Genomic DNA, 12,143 nt, shown 5'->3' with positions numbered 1-12,143 from the left:
AGGATGTGTTCCCTTTGGAGCCTGGTTCCTCTCAAGGTTTCTTCCTCATATCATCTCAGGGAGTTTTTCCTTGCCACCGTCACCTCTGGCTTGCTCATTAGGGATAAATTCACATATTTACAATATATTTTTTGAATCCATTTATTTCTGTAAAGCTTCTTTGTGACAATGTCCATTGTTAAAAACGCTACACAAATAAAATTGAATTGAATTATGCATCCTTTTAATCAAATAAATAATTAAAAGTAATTATAAGTAGCTATTGTAAGGAAGACAACAGTCAACATTTACACTCAACACAACCTATTTTGAGGGGGAAAAAATCACTGTTTGAGTTTGTTAAAAAAAAAAAAACTGACTGCCTAACCTTACCAAGATATTTTGAGTGTTCGCTAAGGTCATACAGTAAATACTAAATTATTAAGAAACTGAGATAGTGTTAGCTACCTTGGGTTATGCCATCACTTCATTCACTCACCTTGGTTTGCTATTTATAATATTAGCACAACGAGCTAGCTTAAACATCAAATTGAGCAACATAACGGAAAAACTGCAAAGAACTCCCTGCTGAGGGTTTGTTACAGCAGTTTACAACAGAACGAGCCATGGCTCTGTTGCAGAACTGTCAAGAGCTTCAGGTCCGTGCTGGAAAGTACACGCACGTTCATGAGGCTCGTCCATATTGTTCCTCTGCCCCATTTACATGGGCAGGGGACGCGGATGGGGTAACCACATCCATTCCTGCCTGGAGCACATGCCTGGATTTGTACAGGCCTGTACGTCAATGACGCACAGGACCCGCCCACTTCCTCTTCGCACTTTTCCCGCGAAAGGTTATCCGCACAGCCTGCGTGCGTGAGAAGCAGCTTAGCATTGCAAACATCAACTTTGTGCAGCTAGTCATGGCAAAGCAAAGTTCCATCTTTAATTTCTTTACAAAGTCGCCGCCAGCCGTCGCGAAAACAAAATCTAATCCGTCTCCAACCGAAGCAGATTTGCCTTCTTCAGTTTCCAAATCCAGCAGTTCCCCCAAGGAGGAAGCTAAACAAGCAGCCCAGAACAGCAAGAAGGCTGCGGAAAAACCCCGCAAGACTCAGACTAAAGGCGGTCATGGCAGACCTTCTGGACAAAGAGCTACGGATACAAATCAGAGGTCTGCGGAATATAAGCTGACTTAAATTCAATGTATGCTTGTAGCGAATGCATGAAGCAGGTTAGCTGAGTCACATATTGAGGCTAATGGCTTCAATATGTTTAGCTAGCTTAGCTAACTGAAGTGAAGGCTAGCGAGATAACTAGCTTTCGAGTCCATTGGGCTAGTTAGTGTTTTGATATTCTTGGTGTTTTACTTTTAATAAGCTTTAGAATGTTGTAAACCTCTTAGGAAAGGCAGAGGTTTGGCCTGACACATAAACACCCACACACAAACACACACACACACCCACTTCAACACACACACACACACACACACACACACACACACACACACACCCACCCACTACAACACGCACGCAAACACATCTCTGTCGCCATTTCAAGATTTTCTGGCGGGAGATAAAAAGCTGGGCAGTTGCGTTGGATCATCTTACACTCATTTATGTGCCACTGGTAATGAAATGAGACTTCCTGAGAATCTGGATGAGGGATGAATGATCAGTGACACCAAACTAACCTTTGAAGCGTTGCAATGTTTGTGAGCAATGGAGCAACCTACGAATCATGAGTAAAATTTCTGCTAGACATTTCCCCAATCTCCATTTTTTCCCCTTTTTTATGCTTTATCTTAATAGTAAAGAAAATATTCTTTAGAGAAGAGCAATGTAAAAGGCGAGAGAAAATAAAGCTATTCAAAATGAATGTTTGTTTTATATTTTTATTTTGGACATTTTTCAGCTCTTCATTCTCTCTCCATGCGGGTGACCTGGTATGGGCAAAACTAGAAGGACACCCATGGTGGCCCTGCATGATAGTGCCCCACCCGTTGAGTGGGCAGCAGATGAGGGGCAGAGGCCAAGATCAGAGAGTGCATGTCCATTTTTTTGATGAGCCAGCAACGAGGGGTTGGGTCAGAAAGAATTACATACGAGAATATAAAGGTGAGCTGAGGTTGCATAACATGCATTTGGAGATCTGGAGCTATACTGAAACTAATTAAGCAATCCAGCATCGAATGAATTTTGGTTATGCCTAACAGGTTCAGAGAGTGCTGATGCCAAAACAGGTGGTTTGTTCTTCAGTGGCAAGCCTGTGATTCGCAGGGCAATGGAGTTGGCAGACCGCGTGCTGCAGGACAGTCCTGAAAAGAGACTAAAGTTGCCGATATGTATGGATGCCTCTGATGAGGAAGCGGAGGATGAAGAAATGATGGAGGTAAGAAGCAATGTTATATGTCTAGCATCTATTTTTTAAATTATTTTATTCACTGAATTAATTCATTTAATTTAAAGAATTTTTTTCTTCTTCTTCTTCTTCTTCTTCTTCTTCTTATTATTATTATTAATGTTTTTATACATAGGGTTTGTAGGATGCCATTAGATACAACAAGTTAAAATTGAAGTAAAGAATAAATAAATGTCTAAACGACTGATTATGCTTGTAACTAGTTAATAATTTAGTATTAGCATATTTATGTATATATTGAGCTAATTGACATGTTCTTGAGGGAAAAATAATTTATTTTAAAAATGTTTTGAGAAGAATTATTTTTGTTAGAAATGTATGTAGTTTCTTTAATTGTTTAAGTGGGAAATTTTAAGCATAGTGTGTAATGTTTATATAATTATTTGCATATTCTTTTGAAGGGTGAATGTAATACCTCAGTTGACTGTATGTCTTGACCTAGGATGGATAAAACAGGAGGGATTTGTTTTATATCATGCCTGGTTTAATTTACTGTAAGGCAGGAAGTTCCTACCCACTTGTGACATCACATTCCTTGTAGGTTGAAAAATCAACACCATCAGATGAAGAAATGTCAGAAGATGAGGTTCAGAAGGTGAAGCCTAGCAGGCGTTCATCACGTGCTGCAGCAGCGCATGCTCAGAAACCCAAACGTCGGCGTATTGTGGTGGCCTCTGACAGTGAAGGCTCTGATGAGGAGTTCAAGCCAGATCAGGCAGAAACCAGCAGTGAGGATGAAGATGGGGTCACTGATGGGGTCAGTGAGGCGGAGGAGAGTATATCTGAATCTGAACCGGACAGTCCTGTGAAACCTGTAAAACGGAAACGTGTAACAGAGAAAATGGATAAAACAAAGAGTACACCTATACCGTCAGAGATCCACAAGAGCAATGCTGTGGGTCTTGCAACTGACACAAAGTCACGTCTGTCTGCTTTTTCTGCTCCAGACAGCTTTGAGAGTCAGGGCAGTGCTGCAGGAAACCTAGATGGCGTTGGTGTGTGGGACCATGAAAAATTGGATTGGTTGCGGGATGGCAAAAGAAAGGATGCTCGGAGGAGGCGTCAGGTGGATGAGGACTATGATCCAACCACTCTATTTGTGCCTGAAGACTTCCTTAACAGGGTTACACCTGGCATGCGTCGATGGTGGCAGCTCAAGTCAGGGATGTTTGATACTGTTCTTTTCTATAAAGTCGGCAAGTTTTATGAGCTCTACCACATGGACGCTGTGATTGGTGTCAATGAGTTGGGGCTTACTTTCATGAAAGGCACCTGGGCACATTCTGGTTTCCCTGAGATAGGTTTTGGCCGTTTCTCTGATGTGCTCGTACAAAAAGGTTACAAGGTGGCACGCGTAGAACAGACTGAGACCCCTGAAATGATGGAAGCACGATGCAAGGCTATGGTGCGTCCGACTAAATTTGACCGTGTAGTCCGGCGAGAGGTATGCAGAGTAATCACCCGGGGCACCCAGACATATAGTGTGCTTGATGGTGCCCCTTCTGAGGCCGAGAGCAAGTACCTGCTGAGTGTGAAAGAAAAAAATCAGGAGGAAAACGCAGGCCAATGTCACATATATGGGGTCTGCTTCATTGACAGCTCAGTGGGTCGCTTTTATGTAGGCCAGTTCCAAGATGACCGCCACTGTTCCCGTCTGCGTACCTTACTTGCACATTATGTGCCAGCCCAGGTGCTATTCGAGAAGGGTAACTTGTCAGCTGAGACGCGGAAGATCTTCAAGGCTGCTCTGTCCTCAGCAATGCACGAGAGTCTCAATGCTGGCTCACAATTCTGGGATGCTCAGAAAACCCTGAAAACCTTAGCCGATGAAGACTACTTTAAAGAAAGTAAAGAAGAGAGCGATAATTCTTCAGCTCTCCCCAGTGCTCTAAAAGCAATGACTTCTGAAAGCGACTCGCTAGGTCTTACTCCTAAAGACGGATATGAACTTGCTCTCTCTGCACTTGGGGGATGCATATTCTATCTTAAAAAATGTCTGGTTGATCAAGAGCTTCTTTCTATGGCTAACTTTCAGGAATATGTTCCAGTGGATGTGGAGATACAGCAGTCAGAGAATGCATCAAATTTCTTTGCCCAAACTTGCCAACGCATGGTGCTGGATGGAGTGACACTGGCCAACCTTGAGATTCTCCAGAATGGTTCTACTGGAGGCACAGAAGGCACTCTGCTTGAACAGTTGGACACCTGCTGTACTCCTTTTGGCAAGAGGCTGCTAAAACAATGGCTCTGTGGTCCCCTCTGTAACCCAGCCTCCATTAATGATCGGTTGAATGCTGTTGAAGACCTAATGGCTGCTCCAGCACAAGCTACTGAGGTTACAGAACTCCTGAAGAAACTCCCAGACCTTGAAAGGTTACTCAGCAAAATCCATAGTATGGGTACTCCTCTGAAGGCACAGGACCACCCGGACAGCAGAGCAGTTCTTTATGAGGAGATTGTCTATAGCAAACGCAAGATTGCTGACTTCCTTTCAGCACTGGAAGGGTTCAAATCCATGCAGGAAATAGTCTCAATCTTGGAGTCAGTCTCAGAAGGATTCCAATCTAAATTGCTTCGGCAAGTAGTGATCCTAAAAACAAGAAGTGATGAGGGGCTTTTTCCCGATCTTAGACCGGAGCTTAACCGCTGGGACACAGCTTTCGACCATCAAAAAGCACGTACGACTGGTGTGATTACACCCAAGGCTGGCTTTGACCCCGAGTATGATCAGGCTCTGAGTGGGATCAAGGACTGTGAGAGAAAACTGCAAGACTACTTGGATAGACAGAAGAAGAGACTTGGCTGCAAGAATTTATCTTACTGGGGCACAGGACGGAACCGATATCAAATGGAGGTTCCAGACAGTGTTTCTGAGAGGAGCATACCAGAAGAATTTGAGGTGAGGTCCACAAAGAAGGGCTGGAAGAGATACTCAACAAAGGAGATTGAGCATATGTTCTCAGAGCTGCAGAGCTGGGAAGACAAAAGGGACACTGCACTGAAAGATTGCATGAGGAGACTGTTTTACAACTTTGATAAAAACTACAGAGACTGGCAGACTGCTGTGGAGTGCATGTCGGTTCTTGGTAAGGACTACCACATAATATATCATTTCATCCAGTTTTTAAATTCCTCTTAGAAAAAATGCTGACTGAAATGAGAGATATTGCTGTGCTCTTCAGAGACCTTTAGCTCTTAACTGCACAAAATTGTTGTAAAAATTAATAAATATAAAGACCAATACTACCTATACACTACAAAGCACATGGGAAAGTAGTTGTATTTACCTAAATATTCTTTACACATTTTGCTGATGTTTACATATCATGCTGCATTGGGTTAAAGGTTGCTAAACCTGACAGATGCCTCAGTCTTCCAGAATGAAAATGAGAAAATGCATTGAAAAATTTGAATATGTGGGTTTATTTAAGTGACATAAGACATGACTTCCAAAATTGTTTTAACATGAGCCAAAATTCAAAATAGTTCTAATACTAGCTCCCCAGTCATTTTTCAAATTCCACTGCTTTTGATTTTGAACATCAGTAACTATCATTGCCAAACACAATGTAATATTTAAAGTAATACACATTTTCCAAAGCAGTTAAAACATGTAAATTTGGTCAATTATTTCACCAATGCTCTTTGTTATACACTCACCAAACTCTTTCTTAGGAAATTATTCCACTTCTCTTAGCCAAGAACAGAAAGCTGAAGCTGCAGTGGGCACTGGCACACAGGTGGTAGGGTCAGAATTTGGTGCCAGCAGCATGAATCCATGGACCCAACCTGCCTTGTGTCAGCAGTCCAGGCTGGTGGAGGTGGTGCGATAGTGTGGGGAATGTTTTCTTGGCAAACTTTGGGCCTGTTAATACCAATCATTGTGTGACTGCCACAGCCCATTTGAGTATTGCTGCTGACCATATGCATCCCGTCAAGGCCACAATTTACCCATCACTTAATGGCTACTTCCAGCATGTCACAAAGCAAAAGTCATCTTAAACTGGCTTCATGAATACAACAATGAGTTCAGTGTTCTTCTGTGACCTTTCCAGTCACTGAATTCAATAGAACACCTCTGGGATGTGATGGAATGAGAGATTCGCAGCATGAAAAGGGCAAGATGCAATTACATGATGCAAGGAGGCGCTACCCATTATTAGTATAATGTTCCTAATAAAGTGCTTGTTGAGTGTATATTGCCATAAACAAAGTGTTCTTATGAGATTGAGTAAATCAAATCACTGTGAGGTTTATGGGTATGTTTGGCATTTTTATGGAGTCGACTAGAGTTGAGTTAATCGAATACATGCACAATCCGTAACCTGCAGGGGAAAAATCAGCTCACTGCACACATAATTTATAAAACATTTCCAGGATTTGTCACACTAAGTTGGTAACCCTAATCAAAACTACTTATAACATTAACTTATAACATTAAAAACAAAACTGAACAGCCAAATGAATGACACTTAAGCATTATTTAGTTTTAAGTCTGAAATAAACATACTTACAAAAAGCAAGTTGCTAAAAGTCTTACCTTGTTAGGGAGCCAAGCACTGAAAGTGCATAGGTACCCTAATAGTTTTCTTCTTCTTCTTCTTCTTCTTCTTCTTCTTTTTTGATGGTTTGTACATAACATGCAAATGAATTAGATGAAGTTACCAAACAGGATGTGAGGGCATATCTCAGCAATCGTGTGATGGATTGTGAACAAACTTTGTAGATGAGTAAGTGACTTTGTCCTGAGGGACTCCACGAAGTTTAGACTAAATCCCCTATAGGGGGTGCTGTAATTCACAAATTAGTAAAATGGCTCATAACTTCTGAACCACTTAACCTGCAATCTGGGCCAAGAGTTCGACTTTTAATGGATTTGTGATCTGCCAAACAGGAAGTCAGCCATGAAATTTAATAATTTTATTTTGCTTTATCTCTTACAAATTGTGTACAATCATCAAGAAATTTGGATCACAGGAGATCAATCCAAAAAAAAAAAAAACTTGGATTTTTGATAACCGTGATGTTTCATCCATAATCTGCCAATGAATTTAATGGCCAAGTCGCCAAACAGGACACGAAGGCATATCTCCGCAACGCTTTTATATATTAAACTTGTCACATGTATTTAGCAACATGACCTGACATTAAGAAACCAAATTTGACATCATTTGCAACTTGGGAGGGCTACTGAAAACAGGAAGTGAGGTATTATCTCAGCAACAGCTTAACCATTTGCCTTTAAATTTAGTACATCTCCTTTGGAGCAAGCACTGATGGTGCCAGTGGCTTCTGTCTTCTGCTGTCACTAAGGGGTGGGGACAGAAAGTCCTTGGCCCCCTTAATTGCTGCTTGCAGCTATATTTGGTATTTGTGTTAATGCTCTCTAGCCTTTGATTCTTTAGATTTTGTTATACTCTAAGTTTAGAGGAGGTTTGTTGTAAATTACACCATTACTTTTTTTTGACTTGGGTACATTTTACCCACATACCTTTTTAGGAACACCTAAACCTCAAGTGATCCTTATGAAACCTTGTTTCACAATCTAATAAATACAGTAGTGCTTTATAGTGTCTGTGCTATTGCAGATGTGCTGTTGAGTTTGTCCCGATACAGCCAGAGTGGGAACGGGCCGATGGTAAAACCAGAGATTGTTCTGCCAGGTAATAGCCCCCATTCTTCCCCTTTCCTGGACCTCCGAGGATCCCGGCACCCCTGTGTCACCAAAACCTATTTTGGTGATGACTTCATCCCCAATGACATCTTTATTGGTTGTCCTGGCAATGAGGAAGAGGAGAGCGAAGGCAACAAGAAGGCACTAGCCCCATGTGTACTTGTCACGGGGCCAAACATGGGAGGCAAGTCCACCCTAATGAGGCAGGTGAGTTCATTCTTGTGGACTGTTTAGGGCACAATTCTAATTAGTAAATAATTTTAATGTCAAGTTTGCCTTGATTTAATTTTTTTTATTGCAGAGTACTTATTTGGGGGCTGTGGGAAGGATATTGGTTTGCTTTTTAAGCTTCTTTTTAAGTATTTTTTTCCCAGGAGGTTGTTACCCTTTAAAGTGGACAGGGTTTTTACTGGTCTGCAGAAACACTGGCTTTATAGATTCATTTTGTTTTAGTCATCTGTCTTTTTGACACCAAGAGGAAATTTAGCCCTATGCATTTTTTGCTGTAGTGTGGCCTGATTGTGATCTTGGCTCAGTTGGGTTGCTATGTGCCTGCTGAAAGCCTGCGCCTAACCCCTGTGGACCGAGTGTTCACTCGCCTTGGTGCCTCAGATCGTATCATGTCTGGTGAGTTGTCTCCCCCTTTGTACGCAGTGCTACTTAAGGTGCCTGTTTAAGGTTCAAAAAGAAGATATTTTATAGTGCAAGAAATGACTTTTAATGAGATCACCTGACTTGGTTTAGATGTTCATGTTTACCTGTTCTGTACCATTAGGAGAGAGTACTTTCTTCGTGGAGCTTAGTGAAACAGCCAGTATCCTCCTGCATGGGACCACTCATTCACTTGTTCTTCTTGATGAACTGGGTAACACATTACTTCTTTTATGTTGTTCTTAACATATCGTTATAGTGTTTTTTCCCTTCAAAGCCTGAAATGCACCCAACACACCCTCTATGCCACATTTAATGTGATTGGCTATAGGCAGGGGTACAGCCACCTATGATGGCACAGCCATAGCAAGTGCAGTGGTGAAGGAACTGTCGGAGAGGATCTGTTGCCGAACTCTGTTCTCCACCCACTACCACTCACTGGTAGAAGACTACGCTCAGGACTGTGCTGTTAAACTTGGTCATATGGTGAGTCTTATTCATTCTTTAGCTCAGACTGAGATGGATCACATGATAATTATTAATCTATTTAGTCGAACAAAACCTGGCCCTTTCTACCACCACTGTCCTAGTAATTTAACTACTCAGCTCAACAATTTAAGAGGTTGTGACAGATCTGTCTTTGGCACACATATTGTTCATACTTTAACAATGTGAAAATGTTAACAGTTTAATGTATAATTATTAATCAAAATTTCACAAACCCTTTCTTTAGACACTACTTTGTACACATAAAGAAAGCTAAATTTAGTTAAGCATGTTGCTAAAATGCAATATGTGGATTAAAAAACAACTGCTCAAACACACTATTTTCTTTTGAAAATTTCTGTAATAAAATGCATCGTATTTTCACTTTTTAACTTACAGGTGAGCCATGCAACATCATGCTAGTGAACATTAAATTTTCTTGCAGCTTTCATAATCCATTGTCTTGTTACAGAGGAAAAAAAAATTGCAGCTGTACACCAGGCACATTTATCAAGAAAGGGAAATGTAAAGCTACCTTGTCTAGTACATATTAAAAGTCTCAGTCATGACCCTTTAATTCATTTGTAGTTTTAAGACTTGTGATCTTTCTACCACACTTGCACTCAGGCCTGCATGGTGGAGAATGAGTGTGATGAGGATCCTAGCCAGGAGACCATCACATTCCTGTACAAGTTCATCAGTGGTGCTTGTCCCAAGAGCTACGGATTTAATGCTGCACGCCTTGCCGATATCCCTGAAGAGGTGCTTCAGTCAGGACATTGTAAAGCCCGTGAGTTTGAGAGGAGCACCATGGCTCTGAGGATCTTCAAGTGAGAAACATTAATTCTTCTAAAAAAATTTTTTTTATAGAATTTAATGTTCAAAACAGGTTTTCCAGTATGCAGTGTGAGAATTCTTACATATATTCTTATATATTTTTTATATTCTCTCTTTAGGAAAGTGTGTTCATTTACTGAAGATCGCACAGCTAACCATGAACAGTTTGCCAGACTGGTTCAGATGATTGGTAACCTTTAATAGAGAAAAGAGTTGTACTCTGTATAAGATGGCTATTGTTCAACTGGAAAGTATTTTCACTACTACTGACATGATCTAATAAAGTTTATTCTTAAAAACGCACACGTTCTCGCTTTCACTAGGAAATTAGATCTTTACCAATATCTACTTAATGATTAAGTATGTATGTCACAATATATTAAGTCTAGCTGTCATGGAACATGCATACAATTCTGGCTGTATAAGAACCCAGTCATCAGATGCAGTTGTAGGAAAAAAGCCAAAGCAAAAAAAGAAAAAAATGTCAGTATTAATCTGAGCTTCAATAAAGCAAGAAACTGCTTTACATTTTCTGCAGCAGAGTAGCTCATTCATTTGGTTTAACCCTTTCACCCAGGACATTTCGAGGAAAAGGCAACGATCAGTGACGTTATGAGAATGCTTCTATACATATTTCACCAGTCATTATTGGGTGAAAAATCTGACGACTATTAGCAGAGGAAGGGTAATCCCAAGGAGGACAAGTCAGAGATGGATTATACAGTCATTAAAAAAAGAAGTTAAACAGAGGTATTTTCAAAATCAAGAACGTACAGAGGCCACAACCTTTACTCCATTAGGCTTGTGAAAACACTCGTTCTGCCATTAAAACATTTTCCCTTTAATTAAAAAAAAACAAACAAAAAAAAAAAACAGCAATGCTGGAGAATAGCTAGTGTTTTTCATTTTCACTTTTCCTGATAAATCTCTTTCACAGAAAGAACAATACATCCTGCACCATGAGTACAATTACAGTTAAGTCCAAAAGGTATAACAACTCCCAAAATTAATATTTAATAAAATAAACATTCAAGTACATTTAAGATTTCCACTTGAAAATACAAAACTATGAGAAAGCATTAAAATTGAATACCAGTTATTATTATTTTTTTTAAAATGCTGCAGTGCTGGTCATATTTATCACCATACATACACCATAGTGTGGCAATAAATTCTTGGAGACATTTGCTAAGAAATTGGTGAAAGACTGCTCTTTCCAGTTAAGAACCAGCAATCTTTTACCAAGTTTCTTTCTAGCACTACCCAAAATCAGTCTGTGGCTCATGAGTCAACGTTTACATCCATCACCTATCCACCTCTCTTGGAAAACAAATCAGGGGAATTATTATATCCCAGGAGAATGGCTGCTTTTTTTTTTTTTTTTTTAAATACTAGTCTTTTCATAGCTTGCATTATTAGTTGTCTTCTGTCTTACGCTTTCTTTTTGAAGTGTTCTTAGTTTATAATTTGTGAAATTATTACTGAAATTGAATTATTTCTAAAATAATTTCACCACTGGATTGAGGAGTGCTAGGGATCCACCAATCTGATCTGTTGGATTTATATTGGATCAGATCCGACACACTTCTGATCCACTGACAATTTACGCTGTGAACAATGACAATATAGACCTTGCATGTGAACATCTGAAACACCATAGCTTAGTGCCATTGTACTGAAACATTATGTAATTTGGTAACAGAAGCTTGCAGAGTCGGCTTATTTATGCCACTCCTCAAAGCACTGATGTTGGTACCGTATTGAAAATGGAAAAAGGGCAGCGGTACATCACTAAGGAGTGGTATGAAGTCTCTTGAGGTCACAGACTCAGTTGTGCTGCAGTGTGCTGGACTCTATAGGAGGAGCAGAGTCATACAGTGTATCCGTGTCATGTGTCGGCTCTCCAGCTAACGTGCATGGGTTTGACAATGTCCCAGCACCACAGTCACAGAAAAACCTGTGGAGTAAAGACATTACACAGGTTACACAAAAGAGAAGAGAACCAGTCTCACACTTTCAAAACATTTCAGTAATAGAGGTCGCAAAATCCAAATCCAGAAGGGTGAGCACTGGAGAGCACTGAACTTTACCAAAA

The 12,143-nt window shown here is 40.4% G+C and overlaps 2 protein-coding genes across 4 annotated transcripts in view; one reads left to right on the top strand and one right to left on the bottom strand.

Moving 5' to 3' along the window:
- Positions 1 to 796: 796 nt before the first annotated feature.
- msh6 (mutS homolog 6 (E. coli)) lies at positions 797 to 10,921 on the top strand. The gene is made up of 10 exons (XM_026939496.3): positions 797 to 1,153; positions 1,894 to 2,096; positions 2,195 to 2,370; positions 2,942 to 5,486; positions 7,989 to 8,281; positions 8,584 to 8,701; positions 8,850 to 8,939; positions 9,057 to 9,211; positions 9,839 to 10,041; positions 10,168 to 10,921. The coding sequence occupies exons 1-10, from the start codon at positions 903 to 905 to the stop codon at positions 10,247 to 10,249; spliced, it is 4,116 nt and encodes a 1,371-aa protein (XP_026795297.3). The 5' UTR covers positions 797 to 902; the 3' UTR covers positions 10,250 to 10,921.
- The window catches only part of fbxo11a (F-box protein 11a), a 23,689-nt gene continuing 21,866 nt past the window's right edge, over positions 10,321 to 12,143 (bottom strand). For all 3 annotated transcript variants that reach the window (XM_026939497.3, XM_026939498.3, XM_026939499.3), the window contains exon 22: positions 10,321 to 12,005. In XM_026939497.3, the coding sequence (XP_026795298.1) occupies positions 11,876 to 12,005 (130 nt within the window). In that variant the 3' untranslated portion in view covers positions 10,321 to 11,875. The remainder of the gene's footprint in view (positions 12,006 to 12,143) is intronic.

This window comes from Pangasianodon hypophthalmus, chromosome 3 (genome assembly GCF_027358585.1).
Source record: "Pangasianodon hypophthalmus isolate fPanHyp1 chromosome 3, fPanHyp1.pri, whole genome shotgun sequence".
NCBI lineage: Eukaryota > Metazoa > Chordata > Actinopteri > Siluriformes > Pangasiidae > Pangasianodon > Pangasianodon hypophthalmus.
Note: the sequence above shows the minus strand (reverse complement) of the source record. Positions and strands in the feature narration are given on the sequence as shown.

Coding starts and splice junctions, on each gene's coding strand:
- msh6 (XM_026939496.3), top strand. CDS start 903: ATGGCAAAGCAAAGTTCCATCTTTAATTTCTTTACAAAGTCGCCGCCA. Junction 2,371..2,941: donor AGGATGAAGAAATGATGGAG/GTAAGAAGCAAT, acceptor CATTCCTTGTAG/GTTGAAAAATCAACACCATC. Junction 8,702..8,849: donor CTCAGATCGTATCATGTCTG/GTGAGTTGTCTC, acceptor CTGTACCATTAG/GAGAGAGTACTTTCTTCGTG.